The 20,354-nt window shown below is 31.7% G+C and overlaps 2 protein-coding genes across 5 annotated transcripts in view; one reads left to right on the forward strand and one right to left on the reverse strand.

Moving 5' to 3' along the window:
• The first annotated feature begins 847 nt into the window (after positions 1–847).
• Positions 848–12,744, forward strand: LOC136980294 (phospholipase A2-like). The gene is made up of 6 exons (XM_067276382.1): positions 848–907; positions 1,073–1,245; positions 1,325–1,458; positions 10,224–10,383; positions 12,430–12,570; positions 12,632–12,744. The coding sequence occupies exons 2-6, from the start codon at positions 1,082–1,084 to the stop codon at positions 12,702–12,704; spliced, it is 672 nt and encodes a 223-aa protein (XP_067132483.1). The 5' UTR covers positions 848–907; positions 1,073–1,081; the 3' UTR covers positions 12,705–12,744.
• Positions 12,745–16,706: 3,962 nt separating this feature from the next.
• clu (clustered mitochondria protein homolog) overlaps positions 16,707–20,354 on the reverse strand; it is an 89,979-nt gene continuing 86,331 nt past the window's right edge. For all 4 annotated transcript variants that reach the window (XM_067276399.1, XM_067276400.1, XM_067276398.1 and 1 more), the window contains exons 30-35: positions 19,802–19,927; positions 19,643–19,728; positions 19,434–19,563; positions 19,218–19,352; positions 19,075–19,148; positions 16,707–18,999 (exon numbers count right to left, since the gene is read on the reverse strand). In XM_067276399.1, the coding sequence (XP_067132500.1) occupies positions 18,873–18,999; positions 19,075–19,148; positions 19,218–19,352; positions 19,434–19,563; positions 19,643–19,728; positions 19,802–19,927 (678 nt within the window). In that variant the 3' untranslated portion in view covers positions 16,707–18,872. The remainder of the gene's footprint in view (positions 19,000–19,074; positions 19,149–19,217; positions 19,353–19,433; positions 19,564–19,642; positions 19,729–19,801; positions 19,928–20,354) is intronic.

Raw genomic sequence — 20,354 nt, forward strand, 5'->3', positions numbered from 1 at the left:
AAAATAGTTATTATAAACGATAAAGCTATTGTGAAAAATAAGAAGCCAGCCACCTGTTAATATATTACTTCTAAAACTATTTTATTGCGTTTATTTTATGTTTCAAAAAATCAAAATTTTGAAAGAATAATGTAAAAAAAATCCAGCAACGTGTCCCGGCAAAAGAATTTAAAATTATGTCTAGTGTCATTTATTATGATATTTTATTTTGAAAATTTTTTATATTTTTAATTACTGTAAAAAGCTTATTTTGAGGGTAGGGACGGGTTTTATAAAGAATTGTGAATGCTAATAACGGGTAAAATCGTCATTAAGTTCGACTCCACTCGAGATATGACGCACGATCCCCTCTATCTCCCACCTCTTGACCTTTAACCGCTCGGCCCCCGGTAGTCTTATAAAAGACTATATATGAAAGATATGAAAGAAATCAATACAATTAAAGTATTATATATAATATAACTGTTAAAATAATCAAATGATTTTAATATATTACACTCAACTGTTTTTCATAGAATAGACATTAATACGTTTGTATTAACATACACAAATTATATTAAAGTCGTTTATGAAAACACTTTAAAAAGATATTCCTGATTTGGAGAATAAAAACAATATTCAATTTAAAAAATCATTATTTACAAATTAATTTATTGATTAAAATATTCATTTTGAATATCTCAAGAGTCTATAATCGACCTCTAAAATGAAAAAAGACAATCTTAAGAGAAAACATTTAATAAATAGAGAACTATTTACTGTATTATTTACATGTTTTATATAATTTAATTGTAAATCAGCACTAGAGAAAGGGGCGATTTTACAGCTGTTGGTAAAATGCATTCGACATATATAAAAGCGTCATGTGTTTGCGTGTTATTTAGAAAAATACCACTACAATAATTCAGTTGAGTTGTTTTAGGCTGTAAATCCTGAAAATTTAGACTTGAAATTAAGATTTATTATTTTAATTATATTTTGTTATCCTGCATAAAGTAGAACAATTGAAATTTTTTTTGTATTTATACTATAATAATTATATTTTATTAGATTTTCGCGAATTATTTTTCAGGTGATAACAATGTTCAGTATTACATTTGTATGCGCAGTTAACTTGGTGAATTTTGTTGTCTCTAAGAAAAATGAAATGGAAGAAACCTTTTCTCTAGAAGTAAAGGAAAATGAAGAGGCCACGTCTAGGCAAAAGTTTGTTTCTGAACAAGAACAGTTTCATCAACTTATATAGTAAGTGAGAACAGGTTATGAATGTAATCCACATTCGTTATGTTACTAAAATTAAATACAATTTATTTATTTATTTTAGCGAAATATGTAGTATTGATTTTGGACCCAACAGTGTCTCAAAACAGAAACCTCAAGGACGTTATAATTCTAGATTAAATGTAATCGAAAGGCAAACCCTGGAACAACTATTCGATATACCGATAATATTTCCAGGTAAAGTTTGACGATAAATTAAACTTAACGTTTTATTAATAATTAGTTTAATATTTTCGACTTTTTTATCTATCAAACTTTGTAGAGTTAATTTCTTATATCAAGAACAGTTAAGCTTCTCAAATTATTGTCGTGTGTATACGGTGCTTTTAGCTTTAGCTCAATGTTTTCTAATTATAAATGTTAACTTGTCTTTAAAAATTAATCTTTAATAATCGTAAGAAAATAATCTGAGTTGATCGAATTTTATGAAATTCCAATTTCTAATATGATCTTGTAATCGGATAGCAATTCTCTTCAGAAAATTGTTGATAAAACAAATAATGATGTTTGTATAAATTACACATTTGAAACCAAATTAATTACTCAAGTACAGGTAAAATGTGGATTTAATTTTTTTTATTATTTTAAAATATATTTTATTTACTTTTTGGTTTAATATCTTTTAATCTTGGATAATGTTATTAAAGCTATTAAATTTGAACTCCTTTATTATAATTTTTACTTCATTAATTTATTTACCTAAATGAATCATTATCGATTGTTGTTCAACTCTCTAATAAAACATTCTCCCAGAACAATAATTCCCGTTAAAAATTCAACAGATAAACATATAAAAAGGAATACAAAAACATAAATATAACAAATACACTAAAATAACGTGATTTAAAATACAATTTTTTCATGTAAAAAAATTCTAATTGATGCTTTATAATCCTGTTTTGAGAGAACGAACATAAAAGGATTTATATTATACTTCAATGATACTTAATGATAAAGGAGTTTATATACTATAATATACTGTGATTCCTTGAATTAAAAGTGGGAGCATGAATAAAAACATAATTTTAATTTAAAATGCCGTTAAGATGTTTAGAAAATAATATTCTCTGTATGAGGAAAGTGACAGAGTTCGTTGAGAAAAAGATAAGATTTTTAAAGTGCAGATTGAAGTTTGTCTAAATTAGTTATTTGAAATCATAGCCTATACCCGGAGACCGTAATTGATGATAGACTAGATATTGGCGAAAATCAAAAAACGCAGAGCTTTCCATTAGGAAATTGATTTTCATTTCGGCAAAGAGTCCCTCTCTCGATCAAGAGATTTGTAATTAGAAGCTGAGTTTTGAATCAAAGATGATGACTAAATCATTAAGAGAAGTTAAATAGGAAATTTGGTGGCTAGAAATGTACAGTATAAAGGGCGATAGGTAAGAAAGAGAACGAATAAGCCAACATATAATAAGGATTTTCGATAAATTGGTCTTAACATTAGAATGTGATAGTAAATTAACTAGGAAAGAGACATCGTGCTGTAAGGCAGTGAAGTTAGAATTGATTATTTCAGTATCATCGGTATAGGCGAGAATTTTTGAAAAATAGTGGGAAATAATATTAGTAAGACAAGCGCTAAATAAGAGCATACTAAGATGGGAGCCCCTAAGAATGTCAATTAGAGGAGAAAATGGAGCAAACCACAAATCGTTCAGACTTATGGTGTAGCCTAAGTACGGATTAAGAAATAATTATTCAACCATTGTGTAGGAAATGTTGAGAGTCGTATAAAGTGTTCAATAAGATAGCGAAAATAATGATCAAAGTGATGTAACAAGATTTTGGTCTCAAAATCTTGTTACAATGCTAAATTCGATCTCACGTATCTAATATTATTATTTTATCGAGTTATTTTAAAACTAAATCAATGAAAATTAGATTAGAGTACCCATTAAGATTATTTCGAAAAAAAATAAACTCGGTACTTCTAAAATACAGTAAACCCCCGCTAACTCGGACTAATAGGGGTGAAGGGTTGTCCGAGTTTACAAAGAACCAAGACCGATGAGTATTTTTTCCGACGTAAACGATAAGGTGAATATAGGGGATATAATAGGGTAAAACGGGATACTTAAGAGATTTTATTTCTGTACACCTCCCTGTAAGAGCAATCAATGATCATGAGAAAGTGCAGAATGTTAAAGTATAGCATGTACTATTTTTTTAAAAAAATTAATGATTACATTAAATATATATATATATTTATATATCTATATTATATATTTACATATAAACGCATAATACTGTATATATATTTACATTAAATATAGTTAAAAAACATTTTCTAGGCCATTCAAATTTTTCATTTTACCAATCCGGATGAATAAAAAAGACACGTTAGTTGCAAAATTGGAATGGGTTTCAGTCTCAGTATGTAAGACAGTTTAACATGCAACAATATTCTTATAAACGGAAACTTCTATTAAGTCTACGAAATAGCTGTTCTACAACAAATGTATAGAACTTTTGCAATCTTGCTCTGTATTTAAGCTTTTTTTAGTCGATTTCGGCTAATTACATAAAAACAATTTAAAAAACGAACCTATCACTGGAGTGGATGAATCAATAAAACTAGCGTTTAGGACCTAATCAATAAACTATTTACAGGTGCATTAGTAGGGTATAGCAAAACATCGTAGAGGATAAAACAGCTCCATTTTAAAGTACGAACTTCACGGCCGAAACATTTTCGCAGTTATGTCAATACTATAGGCTAAAATTCTCAGAAATTTTTATCTGTAATTCGCAACAGTTCTTTCTTATCCACTGGTTTCAAGTATCTAAATTTTTAACAAAAACAAGAAAAATCGAAATCGCTTATCGCACAAGTGCTTAACAGCGTGCACATGAATCAATCCTACACGGAAGCATACTATGTAGGAGAAGGTGGTGCAAGATGGGGCATGGGATAAGAGGGGACGTCTGTTTATTCGTGGTTAACGTGCTTTCATCTAGCTATTATTTGGGGAACTAAATGTCAACATCAAAAGGGATCACGGGACGAGAGAACGTCCGAATCGCTCTCTTTGTTTGGAAGTAAGACAGTTTTCTATGTTTCAGCAATACTTCATCTAATTTTACGCCTGCTACAAAGTTTCGGGTGTACTATAGATTACTCCCTATGGAATTTCAGGACTTTGATTATATATTTGAACTCAGGGGACCGAGACGAGTTCAACGATACTCTACTTTTAGACCGGAGACGAAAAATAAAAAAGTTATCACACTTTTTAAGTTACAATACTTTATTAATGCTCTCATGCAGACGGCACCGTAGTTGCTAGTATTGCCATCTTTCGGTAAAGTCTGCAAACCGTGACGTCGGACTACGGTCATCTCCCGGAGCGTTAAACACGCGATACGAGAGCGGAGAGAGCGACGCGACTTCCGATCATCGCGCGATCGCCATTTCGGTTAATGTTACTTATGGCAGCGAACATGGCGGCCCGACTGACCTCTCGTAGGGAGCCACCACACGCCGCCATGTGCTAAACTAGTGATCGATTCACGGTAGTTCTTGAACAAAGTAATAAAAGGGGGGAACGTCTACTAAAGGCAATTTTAACGGCAAGCACGCGACTCCCGATCGCGATAGCGAGGCCGACTTAGCGGAGAGCGACGCGACTCCCTATCATCGCGCGATCGCCGGAAAAAAGTATGATAACTTTTTTATTTTTCGTCTCCGGTTCAAAAGTAGAGTATCGTTGAACTCGTCTCGGTCCCCTGAGTTCAGATATGTACCCAAACAAACGAAATTCCATAGGGAGTAATCTATAGTATACCCAAAGTTTCTACAAAATAAGTATTAGCGAACTTGAGGCCAAAGTTTTAAACGCGAAAACGTGTACGTCGGACGTACAGCGCCGCTTTCCTGTAAGCCTAGAAGTTTGACAATAATCTTTGCAAAAACAGTGGAATCTTGCTCGACATTCCAAACGCCATTGTCAAACTTCTAGGCTTACAGGAATGCAGCGCTGTAAGTCCGACGTACACGTTTTCTCGTTTAAAAGTTGGGCCTCAACCTCGCTATTATTGTGAACTTTTACATTACCTTTTAGATGAAGATATTATGGTATTCGAAGTAACCTTTAAGACTGAAATCGTTTAGTTTTGAAATAAAGTTGACCCGTGTTTGCAGTCAGTATGAAAAGTGCACGTTGGGACAAGATGGTGGGGGCAAGATAGAGTACCCCATCTTGCCCAAGGTTGGCCACGAATTCTGCTGCTGGCTAGAGGCACTGCAATATAGTGCAGTGAACTAGTTTTAAATTCGTTGTCATTGATAATTCTATAACACCTTTTCGAATATATAAAATAATAATTTTAAAAATGATCTTTTTATAGAAAATGAAATATTCCACTTTTAAATCATATCTAACTGTAATAAATTTATACAGTATATACTGTATTACTTTATTATTTGTTTTTACGTTTTATTTTATTTATGAAAACATTTTTTAAATTTAAATACTATCTTAACAAGAAATAAAATGTAAGATAAAAATCGAAATAAAAAATTTTTTCCAAGACAAAAATATCGTCTGCTTACAAAATAGCAAAACTGAGCATGCGCGAAGTGACAGTATCGTCTGGTAAAGTAAATACGGGTAAGTTCAAACTTTTATATTTATTTATTCGGAAAATAATAATAAATGTTGCCGTTGCGATAAATGGGCACACTGTTCTTGTGCCAATATTGAAGAAAACGACAGTTTAACCATTTTAATTTGTCCTTCTCGTATATAAAAATAATATCCCCATCTTACCCCATGGGTGGGGCAAGATGGTGCATTTACATATAATTTTAAAATATTAAATTTTCTTGTTTTTAAAAACGTTTTTCAAAAATTAAATTTTGTATTATATATTGTACCAAATATTATAGTATTATATATTAGATTATTATAGTATTATATATATAGAATAGTATTATATATTCTACCAAATATTGTAGTTGCTGAGAATAAAAAATTATTGTTCTCATTAAAGTGGTTGCCATCTTATGACTTTTCAAACCTTAATGTCCTCATTCTGCCCCACCTTCCCCTATAATTAGTTTTCGTTATAGTCCTTCTCTTTTTTATAATATTGCTTAAGAAATGAGTATTTTTTCCATGTTATTCTTATTCTCTATTATATCACAAACACTTCTATTTTTTTTTTTATATGGCAACATTGTAAATTTAAAAAATCAACTTTCTACTACAGAAAGGGAACTGATAGAGGTTCTTATTAAGGTATGGTAACAGCTCAGTGATGAGAATAAAAATTTAAAAATGTATAAAGAGTATTCTCCGTCATATAGAAACACTACTGGCTGTTAAATATGGTCGTATAAAATACTAATGTTCATTTTTAATTTTTTAAACTTTATTATATTAAATTTTCATATGCAAAATTTTCACTTTTTATTTCATGAAACATAATAAACATAAATGTTTTAAATAACCCTATCAAAAATTGCATTTTTCAAAAATTATCAAAAATTGCAATAAAAAATTGTACATCTTTACAATTTTTTAAAATAAGATTTATTAACCTTCTTCAATTTATTTTATGTTAATCCAAACTGGTCCAAACTAAAACTCAGATTTTGTAAGATTATCAAAAAATTAGATATGATGTTATACTCTCTTCTTAGTCCTATGCCCTTCAGAGGGCGTGGTGATATTACGAATTGACGGCTTCAATCGTATCTTTCCACTGCTGCCATTTGGATGGCTTCATGCATTGTATGTCCTGTGATCATCATCGCTTGGTCTGCCCACCTAATACGACATCTGCCTCTAGGGCGTTTGCTATTGATCTTCCCTTCTAGGATTTGTTTCTCAAATCTGTTTTTGCGTCTGGAAATATGTCCCTAGAAGCGAAGGTAGGATCGTTATATTTTAGTGGTAAGGCGTGTTGTGATTTTCAGTTGATTTAGGGTAGAACAATTTGTTCGGTGCTCCGTCCAAGAGATTCTCATCATTCTTCTACATGTCCATAATTCAAAGGAATTAAGTTTCTTCGGAGAAGTGGCATTTATGGTCCAGGTTTCTGAGGCATAGGTGGCAATTGGAAAAATAAGTGTTCTTATGAGCTTTATTTTATTAAAAATAGTGATTGCAGAATCTTTCCAAATTCTAAATAATTTAGAGGTTGCATTGCGAGCGAGGCAAGTTCTGAGTTTAATTTCATCATCGCATCTTCCCTTATTCGTAAGAAGTAATCCAAGGTAAACAAATTCACTCACCACCTTATAGCCTGAAATTTTCTTAGTCTGTGTCAAGGAACATCGATTATCATAACTTTCGTTTTCCATCCATTAATCAGCAATCTATATTCCCTGCTCTCAGTTTCAAGACGTTTCATAATATATTCAAGTTCTGATTCACTGGATGCTATAATAAGTGTATCGTCAGCGTATCTCGGGTTGATAACTTTACGGCCCCCGATGGAGATGCCTCCGTCCCAGTTACCTAATACCCTTCCCATGATTATTTCAGAATAAGCATTAAAGAGTAGAGGGGAAAGAGTACATTCTGTCTTACACCAGCCTCAGATGTAAATGTATTAGACATAGTTTTGTTGACTCTTACTCTTGCCGAGTTATTCTCATATAAATTTCTGATCATCGAAATAAGACGGCGCAGGACTCCCATGTTCTGGAAAATGGCACAATTTGTGCCATTTTACACAATCCAAGGCATTGGTATAGTCTACGAAACAAAGGCAAGCTTTCACATTAAATTCATAGGCTTTTTCAATAATTTGTCAAGCCTTCAAGATTTGTTCATGAGTTCCTTTACTAGGGACTGTTCTTACCCCGACTGTTCTTCAGCTATTTCAGGTAATAGGAAAGGTTTCAAACGGTTATTAATTATTTGGAGCATTACTTTACTGGCATGGTTAATTAGGCTGATAGTTCTGTAGTTACTACAGTCTGTTGGTGCGCTTTTTTTTTATAAATTCGAATAAATATTAATTTATACCATTCCTCTGGCCATCTCTCAGATTTCCTAATTAAGGAGCAGATTTTATGAAATATGTCAACACCCAGTTCTCCCATTGCTTTTAAAATTTCAGAGATTATGTTGTCAGGTCCCGGAGGTTTGTCATTTTTTAATGTTTTTATGACTTTTTCTACCTCTGATTTAAGAATAGATGGTTCAACTTTTTCTGTCCATCCACTCTGAAGTTGATTATTACCATTTGTCCAGTGTCTTTATCAAGTTTCTCGCAATACTTCCTCCAGACATCTGCAATCCCTTCCGCATCAGTTATGATTTCATTTACATCATTTTTAATTATTTGTGTGCGTGTTTTGAACTCTCTTGCTAGACATCTAACTTTATCGTATAGTTTACGAGTCTGATTATTATTTACATGGACTTCAATTTCATTGCATATACTGTCGATATAATCATTTTTGTCTTTCTTACAAGCCTTTTTGATTTTTTTGTCTAGTTCTTTCTTCTTTCATCTGCAGCGATTGCCGAAGTTAATAATTTTTTTCCTTTCGTCTATTAATTCAAGGGTACTATTTGTCATCCAATGTTTCTTTTTCTGCGGCCAATGTTGTGTGGTGTACTCCAGTTAAAATCCAACTTTTTGTTTGTGTCCATAAATCATCTGGGTTGGAGGATCTAAAGGATGGAGAGTCTAAATTTCGGAGAGTCTGTTGTAAGATTGAACTAGCTGGAGTCTCAAGTCTTGGGTTGATCTTTGATATTTTTGTTGTATGAAGTTTTAATGTTACTTCCGCTTTTAGTAGCTTATGATCAGAGTTGCAGAATGCCCCAGGTCTTGCTCTGACATTATTTAGTGATGATCTCCATCTTGTTCTTATTAATACGCAATGAATTTGGATTTATATTCACCTGTTGGGGAGGTCCAAGTACAAAGACGCCGATAATGGTGTTTGAACATGGTGTTATTGAAAAACTGTTATCGATTGTAAATTGAAGGAGTCTATTTCCTCTTTCATTTCTGGTGCCCAGTCCAAATTGTCCTATAATGCACCATAGATTATCATCATCACTTTTTGTATTGCCTAACTTAGCATTAAAATCTCCCATTATTATTAATATATCCTTCTGTGGTATTTTTGTGATGATATTATCAATTTGTGTGTACACTGTATCCACTTCATCGTCCGAAGCAGCCGAACCTGGGCACATAAACCTGTATAATATGAAGTTTTACTGGCCTGGAAGATATTGTAATTTTGATTATGCAGTCGTTGATAGGTTCATAGCCTTCCACAAATTTTGTTAGGCATTTGTCGATAACAAAAGCCACTCCATTACATCCATTTTTGGTCGTACCTGAAACATATATCGTGTGGTCGATTGTAACAAAATTACCACTCTCTCTGCAATGTGTTTCGGAGATGCCACAAATCGGTATAATCTCTAGATTAAGCTCTTTTTCTATGTAGAGCTTTCCAGTCTGTAAAAGTCTTCTTCCATTCCAAGTACCTTAGGATAAATTTTTCCTTAGATGTAATTTTAAATTTCTTGAAGATGCAAATTTCGTTTGTGGTGCCTGGTTGCCTACATCCCTACATTGGTATGAAATGGGCTACCGGGCCCATTTCATACCAATATGACCCGAAATCAGTTTGGCGCCGGTTGCTGACCGGATCGCCGATCTTCGATACCATCATTGCTCATCCTCATCATAATATTCTCATGGGGAAAATAATCAGGTGGTTTCCCGTTGCCTGCCTGATCCGTTGATTAAAACGGTTTCGAGCGTTAACGTTATAAACATATATTGATAAAAAGTGTGGCATTAATGCACCAGAGATACAAAAACTATTGAGGAGGAGGTGATGTTATACACGACACGTATTATTATTAGTTACAAACCGATGTGATAGATTTAAGTGAATGTTTATGTTGCGTTTCAAAGACAGATTATTAAAAGATAGCTGAAATATTTAGGAACTAAATGGTGTGGATTAGGTGATATAGCAGAAAACGACGATGATTTAGGAATATTCAAAGGAACTGATAGTTGTTGTCGATCTCACGACAAATGCGAACCTGAAATCTTAGCAGGCGAAAGTAAATATGGTTTGGAAAACGACGGCCTTCTAACCAGGTAAGTAACAATATTTACAGTCAAACCTGTTTTTATGCGGTGGATAAAGACCGCATAAAAAATCGCACGAAACTTCACGACTGGCTATAAAAAATAGTTTTCGCAACACAATTTAAAAAATATTTTTTTATGCGGACAATAGGGACCGCATAAAAAAAGTCTCACAGAAAATAACTCAAAACCGTACGAAATAGAATTTATTGACAACAGATGTCAGCACTTGACTGCATCGTCTTGTCTATCGTCTGTTTTACACATTTTTGTCCAGGTGGTGTTTTGTTGACTTAAAAAATAAATTATTTCATTTTTCGCATATTCATGCAATAATATTACTATAATAAGTCAACGTGAGACATGACAAATCGCACGAGACTAGTCGCCAACTATACCGCACAAAAAAGACCGCATAAAAACAGGTTTGACTGTATTTTCGAAGATAATTTTAATTCTGACGATGGATGGTTTGGTAAAAAAAAAAAAGAGCTATCAAAACTTTTTCTACCCTTTCTATCCTTCTAATAAAACATTTTCCTGTGCACTCTTATCCCGCTCTCTGTGCCATCTTGCACCATAGGTGGGACAAGATTGCAAATGTTCATTGCTTTCGAAAAATTACTTCTATATTAATTTCGTTCTATACAATTTTTCAATTATTTTTTAAAAATCTAGAATAATGAAAGACTATTTTGACAATATTTTTTTCAATAGAACTGTTTTTTTATTTGTCTATAATTATTATAGCAAAACTCTAGCTCTTGCCCCACTTTCCCACAATTATTTTTTCTATTTCTATTGAATAAATTTGTGTAAAGTGTTCCTAACCTTTTCTCAAACACGGCACACTTAGGTACTTCTCAGAATTCCTTGGCGCTCCTCAAATAAAAGTATACGAAAATGTAGAAGTTACAAAAATTATACTAATTTACTATCTTTTATTTGTGATAATATAAAAATATTTGTTTATAACCGATTTTCTTATTTCTTAACAATCCGGAAACCACCAAATACGAAGTATCACACAGTCCTAGCGTGAAAAGCATGTAATCGGAAAAGCATGTAATCGGAGTCTCGACTCCGTGATATTAGGTGCACGCGATAGAGAAATAATTTTACTTCGCAAAAATTGAGATGGTGACTGACTCGCCAAATTTACACGTGCACAGATTCTGTGAACTATGGCTCTGTGCTTAAAGACGAGTTTTTAAGTAAACGTGTGCATATATTTTGTGAAATGTGATTGCAAAGGAGTAAAAGTTTGTCAGAATTTCTTCTCTCACAAACATCACTAGCAATAAACATTCAAAAGAGAGAATGATTTGTCCACTGTATCACTATGTACTGTATCATATTCACGTGCCCCCATAAACTCTGCTTTTCCTCTTCTTGGAGGCATTGTGTCGCGGAAGCACACTGGTTGAGGAGCTCTGAAATAGATTATATTCGGCTGCAATTTCAAATTGATGACCTAATTTCCTACTGTCGTCCGTCTTTTCCTTCGTCAGTCCAGAGAACGAAATTATATAGATGAAAATCGAGACCAGTTATGGAAAGCTTAAGGGGTGGAGGTCCCGATTAACTGGGCTAGACCGGAAGTCACGTAATTTTTTAAAATTAAATGATGATTAAAAATTGCAGCCCGAAATTGTGACGGTGTCACAATAGTTTGTTATTAAACTTATTAAAATTTATTTTACGTTCAAAAATACGGAACGTAAAATAAAATAAATATTTTACGTTCTACGGAAATATAAAAAGTTTTTGGGCACATTTTTTTCTTTTTTCGTTATCTCCTCTATTATATTAATTTGCTACAGGATTCTAAATAGGTATTTATTACCAGACCACTGTTACTATAACATAAATAAAAATGTCTCCCGCTGGGATCTGCAGCATAATTCGGATTGGCGAAATTATACTACGTAAATTTCAATCGCTTTTTCTATTATAAGCGTATAATAAATATTGATATGAGCTTATAATAGAGATGATAATGAATGCAAAGATGAATTTCAAACGTATTAAGTATAAATTCAAAAATTATTGCAGAAAGGGTTGTACGTGCGATGAACAGTTCTACTCTTGTCTCTGTAAAGACGGATCGCCCTCTTCGATAACAGTGGGAGAAATGTATTTCGACATCCTTCAAAATAAATGCTTTCGTTGCAACAATACCAATTCTAACTCCGAGTAAGTATCATTTCACAATTGAAAAAAATTAATTTATCAATATTTGACAAATATCTTCCAGGGGAGATGATCCGAGTGACATGCAATGCCAATACTACAATGCCACATCGTTCAAGTACGACCCTAAGTTATAAATCCACAATAATTTTGTAAAATTTCAATCTCGATTAATAAAGATATGCTATAGAATATAAGCTTTAAATAAGTATGATTTGCCTTTTTTTACAAAATCAGAAATGTTCACATTAGATATCAAATTTTTTAAAGTTTTATTTTAGTTGTTTAGTTTTTAGAGTGGAAAATATTTTCTCACGGACAAAAGAATGGCTGGCCCTAACTGATTCACGTTTCAAAAACGTCATACTGAGTTGTCCATACATATACCTGAGGCCACGAGTTTTGCCAGAGCAGTCGGTTTCAATAAGAAATGAGTCTCTCTTTTCCATCCTGGAATTTGCTTCACAGAAACCATCCTGGAATCTGCTTCACAAAAACACACCTGATCAAATACAGTATATAACATACATAGGAACAGTGTTGAAGCCACATTCATCTATTTCCAGAAAAATCATTGTACAAAAAGGGAAAAAGCAAGTTCGCCGGTTCTCTGGTACGCGACAAACGGGCACATACGTTACGACATTTAAAAATGATTGTTGTATGGGCGTTCGCCGTAAAAGACTACTGTAATTTATGTAAAAAAGAAATAAGCATAATATAATTAAATGACGATTTAATTTTATAAAAGAAATGAAACGAAATTGTGGCCTAAAAATTGTTAAAAATCCTAGTAACAATCTTATGTAAAAACGAGAACGAAAGTAAGTGTAGAACTGTTTAAAGAGTGCTAAAAAAATAAATTTAATAACACGAGAAAACATAATCGATATAAATTGCTGCACAGACGCTATATATTAATTTACAAACAAATAAGAAATGCATTTGTAAAAACCCCTATGCCAACAATTCTGACACCTAAAAACGAAAATAAACTCTTGTATCCGAAGCGAGTTCAACAGGTTTCGTGTTTAAAAGGCCAATCTTTCCTCTCATGATATAATTACCCTTTAGGTGTAACTGATATTAATTAAAATTACGCTACGTTTTCGTGTAACTAGGAACACACTTATTTCGAATCCAAATCAGACTTTTTCAAACTCTCTCCTTTAATGTTATAATTATGTCGTACCTCTTTACCTTAAAAAAAAATAGAATAATAATTCATTATTATAACTATGTTCCAATATATATGAGAAGAAATACAGTCGAATTCGGTTATAACGAGCACCAGGAAATCGGCAAAGTTTCCTTGTTATAACCCTTACTCGTTAGATCCGTGAAAAGTCATGACCGAAGAACGAGAGGTGCCATTTATGGTATTACGGCTTCCGGCCGTTCTATTCTTCCTACATTTCGATTTGCAAGGCAATAAATGAATCCACAGTTGATGAAAGGTGCTCCAGCTGGCTCTACTGGTTATGCAACACAACAGGATGAATGAATTCAGGACATTTTATTAAATATTTACTTCATTTCATTAGCTTTACAGAACGTTCGAGGGGAAAAATTATTTTAATTTTAGATAATCACAACAGTCATCGCTCATTACAGGCTATAACTAATGCCAAAGTTAATAGCATCATAATCCTCCACATACGTGTCATTGACTCCAACCTTTAGACTGCTGTGTCTTCGGTCCTTTTAAGGCTTAATATACGACGGAATGTGACATGTGGCATATATGCAACCCTGGTGAAAGAATTACGATTTACGTCGTCGTTAGTTTATTTTCAAATGCCTTTTCTAAAGTTGCCTCAACTGACAAGACCGTTAAGGGACTCCAAGTCACTGGAATACATCCATTTAATAGGGATATTTTTCCAGAAACGGGATTTTCTTCCATCTCAAGTCAGGGAAAACGGAACTTCGAATGTTGGCAATGATGAAATCCAAAACAAGGACGTTCATGAAAGAATGACAATGCAAATGCCAGTAACACCAGCCAGTTTTGAAGATGCAATTCCCGAGTGCAGCTGGATGAAAACTACTTCAAGTAAACAGGCAATTCTGCCTTGAAAGTCTCCAAAGTCTCTTTCAAGAATAACTTCAGTTAGTTCCGGCAAAGCCGGTGGCCCATAAAGAAGTCTAACCAAAATCTTCAGATCATTGAATTTTGCGAACTGACGAACACGCCTTTTGAAAAAGATCTAGAAAACAGTTTGTTGGAAAAAAAATCTAAAAATAGTAGGCCTAAACCAGTGAAAAGGAGAACAGGAGATTTGCTGATACTAGAAAAGGAGGCGAAACGAAGAAAAATAACAGATAAAGAGCCTAGCTGAAGGAGAAACTTCAGTTAGTGAAAATGAAGAAAGCACATTACGCATTTATTAAGCATATTTATTGTTCAAGCAAATATTGTGAATCAAAGCCTGGTAAAGGTTGGATTAAGTACAAAGTTTGTAAAAATTAGTCTCACGAGGTCTGTTCTGGTGTCACAGATGACGACGATTGTGTGTCTTATGTAGTTAAAACTAATTTAAATTAAAAATTTTCAACTAAAACAAATTTGCTTTTGAAAAGAATTTTGTTTAAATTTATTTTTGAAAAAGTTGTGTTTATTTTATTCTACTCTCATTTTAAAAAACAGAGGTTGTTTTTTTAGAAAATGTAATTTTTGACGTCTTAAAATTTAAGAATATAATACAGTAATTCCTTCTCACTTTTGTGACAACTATCGGTCTCCCTTTCACCTGAAATGCTGGGGCCAAGAGGACCGTATAAAATAAATCTTTTTAATCTAATTACAAACTTCACAAAATAGTACTGTCAAATCTTAAGCAAATAAACGTATTGTGTTGGTTACATGCAATCTGATTTTAAACTACGTAGATAGTAAAGAGCGACCTTAATGAAATGTTATGAGGCAATAAATGTATTGAATTTTCAGGTAAATAATGAAATTCGAATATTCGACAGTATCAGAATTTATCCAACTTGAAGAAAACATACAGTAAGACCAAGCTTAACGCAGGGGATACGTTCCTAGACAACAAAGCGCTAAATGAAACAGCGGTTAACGAGGTCATTTAACACAGTAAATAGGAAAAGGGGAACACGGGACCAAAAATAAACAGATTATGCAAATTAATATAAAAATAAAGTAATAATATATATGTTAAATAACCATATGCGCACAGAATGTCAAGTTCATTTTTTGTGACGAAGGTTCTGGCTCTTCTGAAATTCTTTTTTTTTTTTTTTTGCGATAAAGTCGTGTAGTGTTAACTTTCTTTCCTTCAAGCAAATGTCAGTAGCAAGAGATCGCATTCAAAATGCATCGTCTTGCTTTTGCACTACTTTCAAAATCTGGATCGTTCGCTACAGTTTAATCAACGATTTCGGTTATCGTTACCAAACTTTTACTAGGAAATCTATAAAGAAATTCTTTGGGTTCTTCGTTTTCAGAATCACTATTTTCCAGTTCTACGTTCAGCCAGTTCTTGAAAGTCGTAAGTGGTAAGGCTCTCACCGGAGACCGGCGATACCTCCACAATATCCTGCTCGTTTACATCTCCGAGTCCTGCTGTATCGATCAGGTTGACAATACAGCGATAGGCTCTTCTCGTTGAGAATTCTTGGATACCTCCAACCATAACTTCTTCCACACTCGGTTCATGCATTTATCAATTAATTCTTGCCAAGCAAAGTCGATATTGCCTATGGCATCCATGATGATATATTTTTTCCCAAAATTGCACCAAACAAACACAGATTTAAGGAAAGTACAGCGCTACGACGATTGCCACCTTTTGCTGATTGGTTCGAGTTCTGGGGATAATCTTATTATATACGAATCAATGAAACGCCGCCATAATTTGAATCGGCTAAAATTTGAGCTTTAAGCTTCGAGCAGACCGCGTTATATCGAATCAGCGTTAATCGAGAAAGCGCATTTATTATTGAACATTATTGAAATTAACGAGGTCTTACTGTATATTCAAATATTAATTGCTTAAGTATAAAAAACATCTTTAAAAATAACCATTTCTCATATTTACGAAAAAGACCAGCATTCATTCTATATTACAGTTCTAAAATCACGAATTTGCTTAATAAAAATTAAGATTGATACAACATTTGCAAATATTCTGCTTTATTTCTCATATCCTTTAACTATATCCTGTACACTTCTTTCCTTTTGAAGACTTGATCACTCAACTTTGTTCTGCATCTAACATTCCAAACTATACAATGCATGGAATGTCTACTACAGCAACTATCACACATCACATGTACAAATGTCTAAGTGACTGACTATACTTAATTTGCATTTGTCTTTGAAAAATATCAAAGGGCTCAACTCATTGGATAGAAATTAAAGACAATAGGGTGACAGTCCTATTGAATCATCATTTTTTTAAAGTTCCATAAAAAAATATGATGGTAAGAAGATGTTATATTAATTGTCAACAGTACAGAAATACTGAGTATCAATTCATGAGGATATTAGTTAAAAATTAAACTTGAATTTGTTCAAAATTTAATCAATTTAAATTCGAAATAAAGATTGATTCCCTTTCTTTAGGAATAAATTAATATTTTTTTCTTAAACATGATTTTAACACCAATAAACATTTGATCAAAGAACAACATTCTCTAAACATCTGATTTTGCAACTTTAAAGGAGATGGAGGGATACCTGTGAGAAATTATGTATATCTTATCCAGATATACAAATGAAGCCTATCCACTCTAGTGGGACACAGAAATAGTAAATAAGGCACATATTCACACCAGCCACGACCTGAAATAGATCCAGAATGAAAAAGTGTGAAAGAAGATGTGCACATTCAAAATGATTGCATTAATACAATCTGGTGTAAGTTTAGTTACATTTCATTAATACTGTCAATTGTACATATAAATGTATTAATATATATTTACCTTCTAAAAACACTCCAAAATTAAGAGAAAATTATCAAATCAAAATATTAAGTAGAGAAACAATTTGAAAAAAATATGGATGAGAAAATTAATGAAATGATACCCAATTTATCTGTCATTCAATCGTCATGCCACTTTCTAGAGACTGCAATGGAAGACAAATATAAAAATATTTATACACATCTATTAAGTCTAAATAATAAGAATCAAAATGTTGCTGCTTAAAATATCAAACATTGATAATAGTCTGTACACAATTTGGATGATAAAATTACAAAAAAAAATTCTAGAGGAACATTATTGAAATTAAACATATTTCCAAATTTCTGATAAAAAACATGAATATTTGTTATATTGTAATGTTTGCACATTTATCAATGATCAATGATAATGCAATTTTCAATGAGAATAAATGACAATGAACAAAATGCATTTCCTATACACTAGTAATGCTATAAGCAAATCTATGTTTCTAATCTCAAACTGCATTATATTATCTACAGTGCAATACCTGACTCAAATTTGCAATAAAACAGTTTGAAAATAACACAAAATTCATATTATCCTATGCTGAAGGAAGTAACTTCTTCACGAGTACGAATGCTAATTGGTCCACTAATCTATACTGATTTCTAGGAACGACAAAATACACTGAAATCACCATACATCAGTGCTTCCAAAACGACTTACTGTTTCTAACTAACACTTAAATATATTCTTTATTTTTGTATAATTTACAAAAATTTTAAAATCAAAGAATAAAAATTATTTTCCTACTTTAAATATAAATGTTCTCTCTGATAATTAATTCAATTATCTCTGATTTTCTTACTGATTACTTTCTCTGATTTTTACTTCTATATATATTATTTTATGCAGATTAAGTACAAATTCTAAACATGGCACGTTCCAAGTTAAAAAAAAAATCTATTCCTACAGAACTAAATATTTTATGATTTTAATACAGAACATTCACTTATTAAAAATCAATTAAATTCAAGCAAAAACAATGCAAAAATTCTGCCTAAATCAGAGAATTTCACAATCTTATGAAATGATTACATAATAATTGACTATTAAATCTACTCCTAAATAATTTCTTTGACTGTTCACTATTTTACTGCTCTTATATTAATTATAAACATAATTCTATATTCATTTCCATAGCAGAAATCATTTCAATTTTAAAAATTCCACATCACATCAAAATCTGATACTGAAGCAATATAAAATAAAATGTAAGGCATTTTTTAAATGTTCTTCAATCACACATTGGTCATACTTTTGCATTGAAAGTGCAGTGATTTGACACAACTAGTAAATTTTTGATTGCAATATATATTTACACTATACAACAATTATCTACTAGTCACATCCTGGGGATTGGTTTCTTGATCATCGGACACCAATTGATTTGTTAAATTCATTCCTTTTTCTTTTTGGCGACGTTCTACTTCGGCTTTAAAATTTTCTATATCTTGTTGACTATTAAAAGTTAAATATAACTTTGAAACTTTTATTAATATGATAATGTTTATTTAAAACAAAATAACAACTTACCTAATCTGTACAAATAGAATACCATTAATTATATTTAGAGTATCCAACACATTACTTAGTGAAGGTGGTTGAATCTTAAATAAAATAAATGAAATAAATTTTTAACTCAAAGTTGCTCAATATGCAATAGCAAAAATATTTACTTGAATAGGAGGCAATACAGCTGCAGTATTTCCTTTATATAATTCGTTCATTTTCTTCTGCAGAACAACTGCCTGTTGGGTTAAATGACGAAGACATTCTGAACTTTCCTTTGTCTTATCATGCTCTTCACCAAGCTATAAAAATCTTAATTATAACCATTGTGGAAAACAATATTATTTGCATTAGTTAATTATATAAATTTAATTGTTATTTACTTGTTGTTTATAAATTCCATAAGTTTCCTTTTCGTTTTGTAATGCACCTCTGAAATCACCCATACATGACTGAGTTCTTGCAACAAGATGATAACTGACTGCCACTTTCAAACTTTTATTTCCATAATATCTATTTTAAAAAATAAAATTACATTAATAGTACTACAGAAAAATTATTATTTATAATAAAATTTAAACAGATATTTTACTTTATATTAAGCTTTAATGCATTTTCAAGGAAGCGTAATGACAATTCATATTCTCCAACTGCATGTAGAATTAATCCTATATTGCTCTACAAAATAAGTAATAGTTATAAATATAATTGAATAATGATTTTTAAAATTAGAATTAGATTAATTTTTTACATCTAAAATAGCCATTTCTGGATGATTTTCACCACAAACTAAAAGAAATAAATATCGTGCTCTATATAATAATTTCAAGGCCATCGTGACTTGAGAATTAGCAAATGAATAAAGAGCAAGATGAGTCTGAAAAATAAAAGAAATGATTACATATGTAGTCTGAATAGATTACTATAATGAATTATGAAAAATAATAGCCATAAGTAACAATTCTAATTGTAAGATAGTAAGAGAATTACTATCAATTACTCATTTTCCCATCCTCAAATTTGGGAGGAGTTACTTTGTTAAATTCTATCAGCTATCTCAACATTTCCCAATTTACTAACTAATTAAGCTGCATATTCATGGTATATTAAATTATATTCCATAATATCATCAAAATTATAGATAAAACAAAAAATAAATAAGTATTCATAATTAAAAATTATTTGTAAAGACAAAATTTTAAATTTTAAAATAATTATATTAATGAAATGCAAAACTTAACAAAAATTGTTTTTAACTAAAATTATAATGGATTTTTTTGGTTGAATCTTAAATAAAATAAATG

Source organism: Centruroides vittatus, unplaced genomic scaffold (assembly GCF_030686945.1).
Source record: "Centruroides vittatus isolate TY-2023 unplaced genomic scaffold, ASM3068694v2 contig_689, whole genome shotgun sequence".
Taxonomy (NCBI): Eukaryota; Metazoa; Arthropoda; class Arachnida; order Scorpiones; family Buthidae; genus Centruroides; species Centruroides vittatus.